This window comes from Zootoca vivipara, chromosome 12 (assembly GCF_965207765.1).
Source record: "Zootoca vivipara chromosome 12, rZooViv2.hap1.1, whole genome shotgun sequence".
NCBI classification, from domain to species: domain Eukaryota; kingdom Metazoa; phylum Chordata; class Lepidosauria; order Squamata; family Lacertidae; genus Zootoca; species Zootoca vivipara.
This window is the reverse complement of record NC_142595.1, coordinates 39,434,759-39,449,895: the sequence shown is the minus strand read 5'-3', so window position 1 is coordinate 39,449,895 and position 15,137 is coordinate 39,434,759. Positions and strand designations below refer to the sequence as shown.

General features: G+C 47.2%; 1 protein-coding gene across 1 annotated transcript; it reads left to right on the top strand.

Moving 5' to 3' along the window:
• Positions 1-299: 299 nt before the first annotated feature.
• Positions 300-14,887, top strand: PRSS8 (serine protease 8). Its single transcript, XM_035134557.3, has 6 exons — positions 300-495; positions 7,780-7,833; positions 8,664-8,832; positions 10,380-10,654; positions 11,373-11,539; positions 12,785-14,887. The coding sequence occupies exons 1-6, from the start codon at positions 450-452 to the stop codon at positions 13,172-13,174; spliced, it is 1,101 nt and encodes a 366-aa protein (XP_034990448.3). The 5' UTR covers positions 300-449; the 3' UTR covers positions 13,175-14,887.
• The last annotated feature ends 250 nt before the right edge of the window (positions 14,888-15,137 follow it).

The window sequence follows — 15,137 nt, the reverse complement described above, 5'->3', positions numbered from 1 at the left end:
GGAATGATGGGAGCTGTAGTTCAACAACATCTTAGGGCGACCCCAGGTTGAGAAGGCCGTCGGTCTAGCATGCCCCCCCCAAAAAAAACCACCTACCCACCCCCAAGACAACAAAGGCGTGACAGGCCTGGAAAAAGTCACCAAGTTCAAAGGAGGAGGCGGGGCGAAGCAGCCGAGCCTGGGCAGGCAGGTGAGCAAGGTAAAAACATGCAAACGAGCCACGGGAGAGGCAGCTGACTGGCTCTGGCTGCGAGCCCGTCCCGTCACCAGCAGGTTGGGTAACTTGTCCATCAGCCGAGGAAGGCAGAGTCCCGAGCGCAGCCTCCCTCCTTCATTCCACCTGCCGTCGGGACTACCTGGAGGAGCTCACCTGGCGCGCTCTCGCTCCCTTGCACACACACACCTGACTTCAGCTGCGGGTTTCGGCAACGCACCGGGGACCAAAGGAAATGGGGAGTTTACTGGGAGGCCTGGGCCTGCTGCTCTTCGGCTCTGGTGAGTACCGGGACAAAAAGAAGCGCCTCTCTCCCCCGAGATTTAGCGGCCTCCGTCGCCTCCCTCCCGCCCTCATCCTTTCCTAGCACCGGGGTGCGGGTTGGGTGCTGCGTTCCGCCACCCGCGCCCAGCCCTTTGGCCCATAGCTGCCAAGTTTTCCCTTTTCTCGCGAGGAAGCCTATTCAGCATAAGGGAAAATCCCTTAAAAAAAGGGATAACTTGGCAGCTATGCCGGCCGTTTCCCGTCTCTTGCTCTCCCATTTTCAGAGCCGTGGCCGGTTTGGCAAGCACGAGGGGGAAGAGCTGCTGTCTGGAAGTGCGCGTGGTGAAGGTGCGATGCAATGGGGGCCAAGTTTCAAGTCCTCATTGGGGTGGCTTTGTGAGACTCCCAGCCACCTGCTTGCTTGGAGCAATAGATTAGCCCGTGTGACTTGGTCAGAGCACATTGAGGCAACCTCAAAGCTGAGCCATTCTGTGTTATGCGTTGGGGTGGCGGTAGGATAGCATGGCGTTTGGTCATGGTATCTGTGGAGTGATTCATTCTACCTCAATACTAACCCGTGGCTATATATGCCAATCTCAAAAGGGAGGTGTGGGGGACTCGCACTGGTTTGGAAGATCTGTTGTTTTAGCGTTGGCCACCCCTGTACCTAGGATCTGCAGAGGCTGAGTGTAGCTGTTGTACACAAGAAAAGGTATTCTGGACATGCTCAACGGGATTCTTGTCGGGGTTTGTGGCTCCGCACCATTTTTTAAAAAATCATCACCGTGTGACATATGTAGAGCTTAAAACTGAATTCCAGAGCAGTGCCAAATTGTTAAAAAAATTAACACGCCCCAAAATTTATCAGCACGTATGATGATTCATTATGCCCCCTAGATGAGTTTTATTGCACTCTTAAATTGTAAGGAGGGAAACCATGACAACTGTTAAAAGGAATCCTCGAAAATAATGGAACATATGACAAGCCGGCGTGGCACGTTTAAGTTGGTGGTTGGTGAACAGGTTCTGTTTATGTGTGGAGGGGAGGTAGGGGTGTGTGTGTGTGCGTGTGACTGGTGGTCTGATGGCTTTTTAAAGTGCAGAATTGACACAAACACACCCCAGCCTTCCTTCCTTTCCTTCCTTCTTGAAAGCAGTGTATGCATGGTTGGGGGTGGAATAGGTGCCACATTCCTAGAGGACAAAGGTCTTTTCAGTCTTGGGAAAACACACAGAGAAAGGGAAGGGGAAGAAGAGAAGTATCTTCCTTGGGACCTGTCCCAAGTAAAGGAGGAGGGAGGGAGGGAGGGAACTTTGCCATGGTGGGTTTTTTCCCCCCTTCCTCTGTCGGAGCTCCTGTGACTTTAATGGAAAACAGGAGAAGCTGCATAAGTGAATTGTTCATAATTTCATGCTGCAACTTCATACTGGAAAGAGAACTGCACCTGCTGAATTTCTTCCTGCCATGCAGCTGTTAAAAGCACAGGAGTTGCTGCCAGGGAGGAAAAGGTTGCAACTCTATATAGAAAAGTTACCTACAGATGGTGCTCAATGGAAGGCATACTCTCTAATCAAACACCCTATTGTCTTCTCCAAGATAAGTGGGAACTGGTGTTAGTTGTTCTTTTGTCAAAGAATAAGACTCTTGGGCTGAGTCCTTTCTCAAAGGCTTGGGAACACAGTGGGGTCTAGTGAGCTGGTGGACAAATCTGGCCTAGGAGCCAAAGGGCATAAAGCCTTTTTTTTGCTGCTCCGAGAACACTCTCAACACTCTTTTTCAAACAGCGCAACCCACTTGTGAAACTTCCGTTATCTATCCTCTAACAACCCCGAAACTCTTTTGTAACCTGACACCCTTGGGAAAAGTAGCTGGAAGGAGTGTGTGTGTGTGTGTGTGTGTGTGTGTAGGAGACGGACAGGATATGATCCAGCACTGGAGTGTGGGTCCAGTACTGACCTCAGCCTCTGGCAAGAGTCTGACTCTGTTTCCAAATGTACAGTAATAAGGGAACAAGATCCAGGGTGTCTCGGCTGGAATTTATTTGACCAAGGCTTATTAAGGTGGAATTCTGACGCTTGAATTCAGCAGCAATGCTCCATCCCTAGAATATGATAATAAAGGCCACCTCTGAGCATGTGCAGAGTACTTATTTCTTTCCACTAAAGAATTATGGCCAGGTTCTATCCCTGGGATTGTAGAGTGGTATCTTCTTCTCCTGGCACCTCTCTCCTTAGAAACTTGTTTCAGTATTCACAGGGAAACTTGCAAAGCAGGCAGTACAGAATCAGGGTAGTTCAAGTTTATTGTAGAACCTGCAATAAATTGCTGTAGTGCTGCTGTTCAGGATACTAGTCAGTCGTGTCTTTTTCTAGGATACGCCATTCCCTTGCCCTAGGTTCCCTGTTCCCCTCTCAACAGATGCTTGGTCTGTTGCCAATGAGCTCATTTGGTCTTCACTGAGCTGTTTCGGGGGATTGCCCTCTCTTCCGGTTTCCCCCTGAAGCTTTTTTTGTTCTTCAGCAAATCTCTGCTAATACATCCCTCATGCGAATCGCCTGTAAACATCCTCCACGTTCCTAACAGGGAGACAGACATTTTACTGTGGGGCATCTTTCCCTGTTACTGCAACTCAATTTCCCGTAAAGCTTCACCTATATTGAAATTCTGTCCGTCATGTAGCTGTGAAAGGTGTAAAGGCAGGAAAAGGCATTCTGTAGTTGCTTCCCCCACCCCTCTAGAAAGAGAACAAGTCAAACTGGAACCATCCAGGTCAAAATATGACATGTTGGAAGTGTATTGATGGGAACCCCACTGAATGGCGCAAATTTGCCCTGGGGGTGAATTGAGAAGGCCACCTTCAACTGCCTGGTGTCCTGCAGGTGTGCCCTGCCTGACAGGGCTGACCCCAGGAGGTGGGGCAGAGCAAGAGGGCAAGGATAGTTCAGGCTGGTTTCTTTCTGTGACATTTTGTCTCTGAGGGTGTGGCAGGCTCGGACGTCATTGGTAGGTTACCCAACCAGTTGAGCCTGCCTCTATTTTTAAATGCCCTACTTGCTCATCTCACCGCAACCTCTTGATGGCGGAGCCAAAATAGCAAGCAGTGTGTGTATGAGGACTGGCCAGGATGCCTGGAACCAGCTTGTTGAAGCTGTGATGTTTTGTGGGGCCTTTGTGGGTGGAGGGCTCTTGTTGTTGTTGTTGTTGTTGTTTTGATCAGCTGAGTGAGTTCACCAAAATCTGGCCCAAACCTAGGTTATTTTGAGGGCAAATGGAGGCTAGGTGCATGCTGAATGTAGCGCCCCCTAGAGGGTTGCTATATGTTTTCACTTAAGAGCACTCACAGGAGGTCAGAGTTGGTGGCTCAAAAGTACTTTTGTTTGGAATGAGTCATGGCATTCCCAAAATGGAACATGGTGGGGATGGGCAAACTGGAGAATATTACAGCCTCCCTGGAGCTTCCTTACCCTTGCTATCAAGGAATCATCATTGAAAATATTGGGGGGGGGGGAATGGAATGGATCGTAGGTAGATTGGAGATAGGGGATGGTTTGAGCCAGGGGTGGGTGGGGCTCTGTCCCATAAACCGGACTAGAACACGTGAAGGATCAAGAGCAGGTATCCCCAAACTGCAGCCCTCCAGATGTTTTGGCCTACAACTCCCATGATCCCTAGCTAACAGGACCAGTGGTTGGGGAAGATGGGAATTGTAGTCCAAAACATCTGGAGGGCCGAAGTTTGGGGATGCCTGATCAAGAGTGCCTCTGAGCAGTTGCTGAGTTTCCTCCTCACCTCCATCTACCAACAGAACACAACTGGGCATCTTGGAAGAGGATTTTCATGCTTGAGAGCTCAGTTCGAAACCTGCTAATTCTCGTGTTCAACATTATGTAGCTGGAAGATAAAAGATGAGGCCAACCGCAAATGTCTGTTAAGGAGAGAGAGAAATGCTTTGGGCATCAAATGTGGTTTAGGCATTCTTTGTCTACTTGTATCAGAGCTCCCATGACATGGCCTTTCCAGTAATGGTGCTGCAAAATTCTCTCCCTGTGAATTTTTGCTGGACCTTTTTCTTCTAGGGTTTATTGAAGACTTGCTTTGTTTCAGCCTGCCTTTTATACCACACTTGTATTTGTTTAATGTAGCTTTGGATATGTCTTTTATCTGCTGCTCCTTCCGATTGATTTGTGCTTCTGATAATTCTGCATACTTCCTATTTCAATTGTTGTTTTAATTCCGTAAGCCCCTTTGAGGTACAAAAGTAAGTAAATTGTAAGTAAAACTTGACCAGAATATGCCCTTTCCAGATTGGAACCAGCAGCCCCTAGAGCGCTGGCCCCTTATAAGTTGGAAACTTAGTAGGACCTCAAGGGACTTGCTGTGGCAACAGCATGTAAACTTTGGCACCAAGTCATATTTTAATTATGAAAGAGGAGGTCAACAAACAGACCACTGGGGTTTAATGGCTAAGATGCTCTTTATTCCTCAAAGAGCCATTTCAGTTTTCAGACTACCGGTAGTTGTGACAAAACCATATTGCTCTGAGGTGCATTTTAGATATCTGCTTGCCCAGTGTTTGATCATCCAGAGAACCAGAAAGAAACCACCTGGCCTGCTCTTGTGTCTCTAAGATAGGGATAGGGAACCTGTAGGGCACCAACATCTGGAGGGCCATGACTCCCATCCCTGACCATTAGCTATGTTGGCTGGGACTGATGGGAGTACCAACAGCATCTGTAGGGCCCATTCCCCATCCTTACTGCTCAGGGTGCAGAAACGGGTAGAGGAAGTTTTGGACAGCATGGAAATACTTACTGATATTTCCCATTCATGTCTGCATACTGACCTGTTGTGAAAGGCACATATTCAGTTGGTTGAAAGTTTGCAATGCCACCTTAGAAGCTAAAAGGAAGACCTTCCCTGGAATGCCACAAGGTGGTCATCAACTTTGATGGAGTCAAGAGTGCAATAGACAAATGGATAAGATAAGACCAAGGGTCCCCAAACTAAGGCCCGGGGGCTGGATGCGCCCCCCGCCAACCCTGGCACCATTCTTATCAGTGCGCCGCACCACAGTTGCCCATCTTCAGGTCAGCGCAGCGCCAGAAATAGTTTGTGCACACGCGTGGGCTGGAGGGCGGGGGAACGCGCTCCCATACGCACAAGCTATTTCTGAAGCCACGCCGACCCAGAAGTGCACCGGAAATGACGTCTGCGCATGCTCCCCCACTCTTCGGCCCGCCGCGCTATCGGCGCCGGAGGAACCGGCCCAAAGCTGGGTAAATTTGGGGACCCCTGGATAAGACTGTCAATGGCTACTGATCCTCTAGGATCAGCAGTGGTAGTTTGCTCAGACACCCAATTTTGCTTTTAGCAAAAAAGTCAGGAAATGAAATGGCCAGTGCTGTCCATATTTTTTTCCCCATAAGCACAAAGCACCTGACATTTGAAAAACAAAAATGTGTGAAAACACAAGCCCTGACAGCTTGAGCCTTGTAGAGGGGCTAAATATGATGTATAGCCTTATCCTTGATGTTGCCTTCGGGAAACTGTCAAGAACTTCTTCATTCTCATTTGCCTATTCAAGTTCCCCTCTTCTCCCTCTCCGTGTCCCCAAGTGACCTGCTAGCTGGATGCTCTGCCAAGTCTGCTCAGACTCATCTCCCAGAAATCATTGGCATTGCAGGATTTTAGAAAGCCAATCCAGGCTGACAAGCAGGGCGGGAAACAAATTCTTGGGAAGCAGAACTGTGGCAAGAGAAACTGGAGCAGCAGGAGCAGAGAGGCACACCCTGGCTTCCTTCTCATAGGCTGTAGAAAGTGCAGCCTAAGGAGGAAACGTCAGAAATGGCCTGGGAGAAATCGCCTTTCTCTCTTCGTCAGCATGACGACGTCCCCTGGTGTGTAATTTCCAAAGTGAAACATGCATGGGGCCAGATGTGCTCAGAAACCATTACTGTACTTTTGCAGCCACCTCTTTTTCTTTTCCCCTGGGTGGCAAGCTGTGTCTATTGCAACAGAGGAAAAATTCTGCAGGTGCAGCTTCCTGGTCTGGAGGTGCAGCAGCGAGGGAAGGTTATTCCTGTGTAATTTCTGACTGCTGCTCATTTGCATTCACCTGCCTTACTATCTGACCTTTCTGACCTGGGATTGAAGCGCCAGCCTATACGATTGGCAGAATCAAGTGGTATTTTGGTAGAGCTTTTCTTAAGCTGCACCACTGATGGCTGCCATGCCGGTTTCAAGTTGAAATGCTATTCCACTGAAACAATAGCATGTTAAAAGAAGGGTTGTACTTAGCCTTGTCCTGTGTGCAGAATTTTCCTTTCTCCTTGAGGGATCTCTCTCTCTCTCTCTCTCTCTCTCTCTCTCTCTCTCTCTCTCTCTCTCTGGAGCCTGAAATCATACAATCGGAACAAGTACTCTGCTTGATTTCTCCAAAATTCTAAGAAATATTCCAGCAACTCTAGGATGGGCAAGGGTTTTAGTGAATTTTAACAGATCAATGTGGAGGACAGGATTCTTGTGTTTGATTACTTGAGACAAAGTGAGGCCTGCAGACTTTACAGTACTCGGAAACAGAAACATGAAAGTGGGATCTTGATCAGACAAATGTTGGTTCATATGTAAAGGTAGAAGTAAAGGGACCCCTGACCATTAGGTCCAGTCGTGACCGACTCTGGGGTTGCGGCGCTCATCTCACTTTACTGGCCGAGGGAGCCGGCATACAGCTTCCAGGTCATGTGGCCAGCATGACAAAGCCGCTTCTGGCAAACCAGAGCAGTGCATGCTAAACCATGGCTTAAGGCAAATAAGCCAACATGCAGGCTCCTGAAGAGGGGATCACAGCAGCTTCTGTCTTCCTCCTCTGCTGTTGCACTTCTTTGAGTTCAACTTTAGTTTAGCATGTCCAAACCCATAAGCTGTAAACCCTAGAACAAACCTTGGTTATAGCTCACCCTTTGCTGGAGCAAGAGAGGAGACCATGAGCCTGGGTTTGGACATGATAAGCCAAACCATGGCTTGGCTCAGAACAGCACAGCAACAAGAGGTGCAGAGGAGGAGCACAGCAGCTAGGATCCTTTTCCAGGGGCCAGCATGTTTGCTCATTGTGTTAAGGCTAAGCCATGGATCATTTTAGTGTTGAAGTGCAAACCAGGTCATAGTTGGAAAGAGTTTTCAAGTAATTTGTTTTTATGTATATATATATTTAATGTGAAAATATTTAAGTGCTATTTGTTTTATTGTAATCAAAACAATGCAACTTGTCTTTATAACTCTAAGTCTTTTTTTAATTTCACAGTATTCTTCTCATGCTCCCACTCTGCAGCCATTGGAGCCAACAGCACCCAACAAGGTAAGATATAAGATATCTGAATTTTGCATGAGTGGGTGTGAATTTTTATTTTATTTTTTAAAGAACAACACTGCACACCATTAAATATGGAAACAGTGGACATAAATTGATTACCTTCCCTATTCTATCACATATTAATTTAACCCACCCTCCCTCTGCTCACACCAATTATTATTTGGGTTCCAAATACACTTTCTAGAGTCTAGAAAGCAACTGTTTATAGACACTAAAACCCTGCCTTCAACACAGTAGAAATCTTCTTCAGTTGCTCCATGGCCTTGTGAGATTTCAGTAGGCATTGTGCATACACATTCAGTCACATCTCCGCAGCCATATAAGAACTACAAATATAGACTTCCATATTTTAAAATGCAGTTCTGAGAGATTTTCAGAATGCCTTTTCTACCTCTTATTGAATGGTGGGAGCTCCAGAAGCATATAGGAACCTCTTTTAGGGTTCTTCTTACAGTCAAGCAGTATATAAATTATATGAACTAATAACATAGGAAGCTTCCTTAAAGCAAGTCAAACCGTTTGGTCACTTTAGCTCAGTATTGTTTACACTGAGTCCTGATGGCTGTCTGGGATTTTGGGCAGAATTCCCTGGCCCTACCTGGAGACACCGGGGATTGAACTTGGGAACTTCCACATGCAAGGTAGATAGATGCCCTTCCGGCGAGCCATGGCCCTTCCCCACACAGAAGGAGAAACATAATATGATGCAGAGCCGTGGGTACACAAGCCCATCATGTTGTCTGATACATGTACAAAAGAACATGGGTGAGTTCTAGAATGCATTTTCACTCTGCAAAATGTCTTTATGTCTGCAGGATTCTGTGGAGTGCCCGCTATGGGGAGAATCATGGGTGGCATGAACGCCCAGCATGGACAGTGGCCCTGGCAGGTATCCCTGAGCAGCAGCAGCAGCAACCGTCACCTCTGCGGAGCATCTCTCATTGCCCCCCAGTGGCTAGTCACAGCGGCACATTGCTTCCCTGCGTAAGTGCAAGGCATCCACAGAATAAGATGCCGTTGGGGGTGTTGGGGAAGAGAGCAGGCAATGCCTTTGGGACAGGGGGTTTAAATAATAGAAAGCTGGTGAGGCATGCTGACACTATCCTGCAGCCTTCTCATAATTCTAGAGCTCGGTTTACTGATGAGGATGCTAAAAATATTGGCTTTAGCATTTGCATGGTGCTTCTGAGCACTGTTTAGAGCACTGCCAGAAGATAACATACAGGTGAAACTTGGAAAATTAGAATATCATCGAAAAGTGCATTTATTTCACTAATGCAACTTTTTATTTTTTAATTTTTACAAATGCTTTCTTTTGGAAATTCCACAGTAATACAACAAATAGTTACAATAATACAAAAATAAACAAAAATACAGTAAACATCGCTATTACATTTCATTAATTACATTCCATTTATAATTGACCCGCCTAACGACAAATAATTACAACAAATAAAGGCTTGACATATTTTGCTTTGCATGTCATGCATTTATCTCATATATTGGTTTCACCTTTTGTTGCATTACTGAAATAAGTGCACTTTTCGACGATATTCTAATTTTCCGAGTTTCACCTGTATGTGAAATATGAAAAGACCCTGAAAGGTGGGCCAGTGCTATTATATATTTTTTTCAGATAGTGAGAGAGAATGTTTTTCACAACACCACCTATGGCAGAGGCAAGATTTGCGCTGGAGACATGATCCTTCCCACTGCCCAACTCACTGCTTAGTCTCATAGGAACTATGCTATGTTAGATTTTAATCATTACCTATAGAGTCCAGGACAGACAAAAATATACCCTTGTGTGTCTGCCTAGTGCTAACTTGTTAACAAGCAACTTCAAGGTCTCTGCTTTCCCTTCTTATGGTTCTGAATCTCTAACTTGGACAGCCCTTACTAGATTGCTTCTGAAAAATGGGGAGACACATTCATGAAGAATGGACCTCTACAACCACCAGGGAGAGGGCCTTTTCAGTAGTGGCCCCCTGGCCAATGGAGCAGGCTTCCCATTGGCCAGCCTGTATATGCTTGGTGCTATATTTGTGGTATTTCTAGTTTCAGAAGATTTTCTAAATAACTCTTGCAATCTGGGTCCTTCAATTTTTGAAATATATTGCCTTAATTTGGGCTGTGTGTTTTTCACATATTTATCTTTTTGAATTCATGGTTTCAAAAAGAAAACCATTTCAAAATGGTTTTCTTATTTATCATAAGCATCCCAGATAACTTTATAGGGCAGCATACAAATGCCATAAACAAAGGTCAATCCATGACTGCTCTCCATGCAGGTTAAATGGAACCTCCACCACGTTAAGAAAAGTTCACCTCTAAATACTAGTTTCTGGGGCAGAATTAAATGGAAGACTATTGGTTTCTCTCCCTCCCCATGTGCCAAAGACATCAGTCTGGCTCCTATTGGATATGTGAACCCTAGCACAGGTACTGACTTAGATCCTTAGCAACGACCTCCTTTTGCATCTTAGAAATGCATTTTAATACAAGCATGTTGCTTTTTCTCCTTTTTGCAGGAGATCTGACATTGCAGACTACGATGTTGTCCTGGGGGCCCATCAGCTGAATGACCCCCCAGACGGCCTGGAAGTTATGCAGGTGGAGCAAGTGATTAAGCACCCTGACTACGTGGAAGAAGAAGGCTCTAAAGGGGACATTGCCCTGGTGAAGCTCAAGAAGGCAGTGAACTACAGCCGCACAATCCGGCCCATCTGCCTGCCTGCACCTTCTGTTGTCTTCCCAGCCGGCATGAAGTGTACCGTCACCGGCTGGGGGAACGTGCTTGTTTCCAGTAAGCAAGAAATTGTTTTCCTATTGGAATCATGGTCCTTAGAGTGACGGAACTTGTTCTGGCACTATGATACGACTACATTTGGAATAGGGGGGGGGGCACAGCTAATCCTCTGTAATGCCGTTTCCCTTGTGCAGTCAGGGCTCTCTCCTCCATCCCCTCCACCCAAAAAGGCCTCCCTTCATATCTCAGCATGGAAGCTCAGGCCTAGAGCATGTGGTTGCCTCTGCATATGGAATGAGTGCCTCTCTTTCTCGTCCATATCTTGATGCAGACAGAGCCTCAGCTCTGTAGGAAAGGAGTCCGTATAGAGTCTGGCTTCCAGAATGATGAGGCACTTATCCACCTGCACTCCCAGCACAAAGGCAAAGACCCAGCCACCCAGGACACAAAAATAGGCTAGACCATTAGAGTGAATGGGGAGCTGTCCCACCAACCTCTGCCTGCCCTTAGCCAGCCCCCACTTGCTCTGCAACCTTGCTTCCAATCAGACCAGGCGTGGCACCAGCTGTCAGCTTCCTCCTCCTCCTCCTTGGACTCTGTTGCTCCTCATAGAACTGGGCAGAGAGGAAGATGGGGACAAAATTAGATTGCCTTGCCTTTGCCCGCCATTGGTGCTGGCTGCCCCTACTGTTGGCCTCCTGCCCTACCAGTCCCCCACTGCAGGACAGCCTTTCTCCACATCTGGGAACTGACTGAGTTTCGTTTCTTCCTTTAGCAAGCCTCCCCACACCCAAGACGCTACAGCAGCTTGAAGTGCCCATTATCGGGACAGACACTTGCAAGTGCCTGTACAAGCGAAACCCTGATCCCGAGGATCCCCTCACCGTCCATGATGACATGATCTGTGCTGGCTTTGCTGAGGGGATGAAGGATGCATGCCAGGTGAGATCAGGCAGGAGGAGAGGGGGAGGCTGGGAATGTCTGTCCGTTGAGGAAAGGGGGTGGCATTTTAGAATGAGGCAGTGAGAGCCAAATTCTGCACTGTACAAAAGGCCAAGGGAGATGGCCTTTTGATGTTTAGCTTCAGCCAGCACCCGTTTATACATTGCATAGATGCCTGGAAAAGATTGTGCTGTAGCAACTCATGGATTAGAACCCCCTTTTCTTGTATAAACATGCACTATGCCCCTTTTTACCCTTGGTTATGAGGCACTTTGTAGCCCTTCTCGGGCAATTCACTATACTTGTGTCTATAAGAGATCATGCGACAGAAGCTGGGGTCAGTTCTTGCCAAGTCCTGCCCCCTCAATTGCGCCATCTTTATTCCAGGTAGAACAGGGTACAGAGTCCTTTTTTGGCCCAGTGAGCCAGATCTTTTTCTCCCTCCCTGACTGCTCTAGCTGGCCAAATTTGCTAGGTGAGCAAAACCACTCACTCACCTGTCAGCCACCTGAGATTTTATCGAAGTTGGCTAGCAGGGGAGAGGAGGAGATAGTCAAAAAGCAGGATTGAACCCCTTGCCCTTCAGCGGATGGGCAGGAGTGTTTGATCCTGATTTCTGCAGGGATCACCTGTGCCAATGAGTTCCTGACAGGAAACTTGCTCACCTGACTGAACCAAGCAGGACCAAACTCCTGCCTCTCAGCTTAGGTTACCTGATTGACACCTGATTCCAGGGTGGTTCTGGAAAAACTGCCTTGTGGGCTTAGCTGGAAGCCCTGGCAGGCTACGATTGGCTGATGGGCTAGGGTTTCTCCATCGCAATGTAGGTGGGGACCACATTGAATAGTTCTTGAGGGTGTACTTTGGGTAATGCCAACCCCCTTAACTCACTTGGATCCTTCCAAATAGCTGCCTGTGGATGAGTATTCTCATGTCCAGCTGCTCACAGTCAGCCTTCTGGCGCTTCCCTCATTGAGAGAAGTGAGGTTACAGGGAAACAGAGGGCCTTTTCAGTAGTTGCGCCTGCACTGTGGAACGCCCTCCAGTCAGATGTCAAGGAAATAAACAATGATGTGACTTTTAAAAGACACCTGTATAAGGAAGTTTTATAGTGTTCTGTTTTACAGTGGTTTTATAATTAGTTGGAAGCCAGAGTGGCTGGGTTATTGGGGCAATGCAGTCAGATGGGTGGCATATGAATTATTATTATTTATTCCCAATCTAATAACAATTCCCCCCCCCTAGGGTGACTCTGGAGGACCCCTTTCCTGTCGTATTGGCAATGCTTGGCTGCTGGCCGGAGTGGTGAGTTGGGGGGATGAATGTGGAGCCCCCAACAGGCCTGGTATCTACAGCCGCATCTCAACCTATGCCGACTGGATTCAGGCCAATGTTCCAGAGGTGCAGCTCAGCCAAGTGACCTCCGACGAGCAGCCCATTTCAGAGGAGGGCATGTGCTCCGACACTCCTGGCACTCGGCGGCCTGGACCTTACGATGACATCCAGCCTCAGCCAGGCTGGTCCCGTCCCATCAACCCGACAAACCCTGCCTCGGGGAGTGCTGCGTCCTGGGCCTGCATGTCCAGCCTGCCTCTTCTTGTCCTCTTCCTTCAGACCTTCCACTATTTCTTATAAATCGTGCCTCAAGCAGGCCAAATGACTGATTGTGTAGCGGGGGGAGAGCAGTCCCTTCCTACTCCATGCTCAAGTGGGTGGTCCCACTATTTCACGTTCTGCCATGTCTCAGGTTTTTTTGCTTTGCTCTCTGGAAGCATGTGATGCTCTTGGTATGATTACAAAACGGCAGCCTTGTTATGGAGCAGAGGGTTCCGCCAAGCCATGAAGGTTCAGTCCAATGTGCACTCGAGGTCTGCTTAGTATATATACCTTACATTCCAACTTGCTGTTTCATTCTTCCCTTTTGTTCCCTTTGACGTTAATTTATGCCAATCCCATGAGCCTGCTGCTGGAGAACTTACCCTGCCTCAGCATAATTGCAGAAGCCAGAAATGGCAACCACCCCCTTGCCTCTTAGTTGAGGGCAGACTCACATTAAGTTGTGAAGTTCTGTCTTTGTCTCCTCATCATGCCAATACCTGATCTGTTCTCTGGGTCTTGGTTCTCATTAATCCTGGATTTCAGGGTTGTTACCAATGTATTCTTCACCCAAATCCCTTTCTCTCAATCTGCCTTCTGGTAATCGCCCCTCAGCTTCCCTCCAACCTTTCCAGCCTGTAACAGAATGCCTTCTTGGTTCTTTTTGTGGTCTTTGCTCCTGCAAACCATTGCAGCTTCAGTCCTGAGAGGCTCCACACCAGTGTTTTTGCTGCTTGGTCTCATCCTAGAATGTGAGCTGGCTCCCTCTAAGCCAAATCAGTTAGCTGAACCCTACACCCGTTTCTTAGGGTCCAGTGATTCTGATACCTCATGGAGTTGGGCAATTCGCTATAAACTATACCCTCAAACACCCCCTTCTATGCTGACATGGGGGGGACCCCCTCTCCAAGCTTGCCTACTGGCTGGAGGTAGTGAGCTGTGGGGTGTCATGTAGGGAGCCCAACCAACGCAGCCTTTGTGTTAAAGCCTCAGTAGTCCACAGTGATTGGATCAAGACCAGTGTTAAAGAAGTGACACTCAGCGATGTGTCTGTGGAAGCAGCATCAGTCTCTAGGGGACCTGTAACACTCCAGGTGGTTCCATGGCACCAAATCTGCTCTTTGCTTCCAGGATCCTTATGGGGCAACTAAGACATCATGTTTTCCTGATGCCTCCTTGAAGCTCAGACTGAAAAGATAGAGGAATTACGGGACTGAACCCTGTTTCTCAATTAGCTGCCACATTTTGACCCCTGGCTGGGGACTTAGTCATCTTTGTGTGCTGACCGGACTGCAACTTCCTTCGACCGGCTTGGATTATTTGAATGGTAGCCTCACTTATGTTTCTGTGTGTGATCAATGAATCTCTCCACTGGTGGAGTGTGTGTATGTATGTATATATATATATATATATATATATATATGTGTGTGTGTGTGTGTGTGTGTGTGTGATAAAAACTTGTAGGAAAAATAATCAGGGCAGCATTACTGCTAAATGAAATGTCCTGCCTTAGCTTGAAGATTTATTTATGGTGCAGCATGACTTGCATGTGAGGCAGAAATGGAATGGGATGCTTTACATAAGTTTGCTGCCGCTGAGTCACAGACATATTATTGGTCTTCCCTGACAACCTGTATTTGCACATCTTTTTAAAACAAGTATGTAAGCATCTATTTGTTTATTGGGAAGGATGAGAATCAGATGTTGCTCTCACAATGAAGGGTTTTTAATAAAGCGAATGGTAATTCTAAAGTGAAGGTAGTAGTTGTGTTAACTTCCACCACTGAATCCAGAGACAAATTCAACATGTTAAGGGGCTGCTTGCAACACTTGAAATACCTTTGTACAGAATTGGGGGGGAAATCCCCTTGGCAGTGGCTGCATAATGATGAGACCAGATTCTCAGGCTTATGGGAGTTGCTCCGTTTTCTACTGGAACGGAAGATGAACCAACCAGAGTCCCAGCAAGATAAGTCACTAAGGTGACAGAATGCACTCCATA

Coding starts and splice junctions, on each gene's coding strand:
- PRSS8 (XM_035134557.3), top strand. CDS start 450: ATGGGGAGTTTACTGGGAGGCCTGGGCCTGCTGCTCTTCGGCTCTG. Junction 496..7,779: donor CCTGCTGCTCTTCGGCTCTG/GTGAGTACCGGG, acceptor TTAATTTCACAG/TATTCTTCTCATGCTCCCAC. Junction 11,540..12,784: donor GGATGAAGGATGCATGCCAG/GTGAGATCAGGC, acceptor CCCCCCCCCTAG/GGTGACTCTGGAGGACCCCT.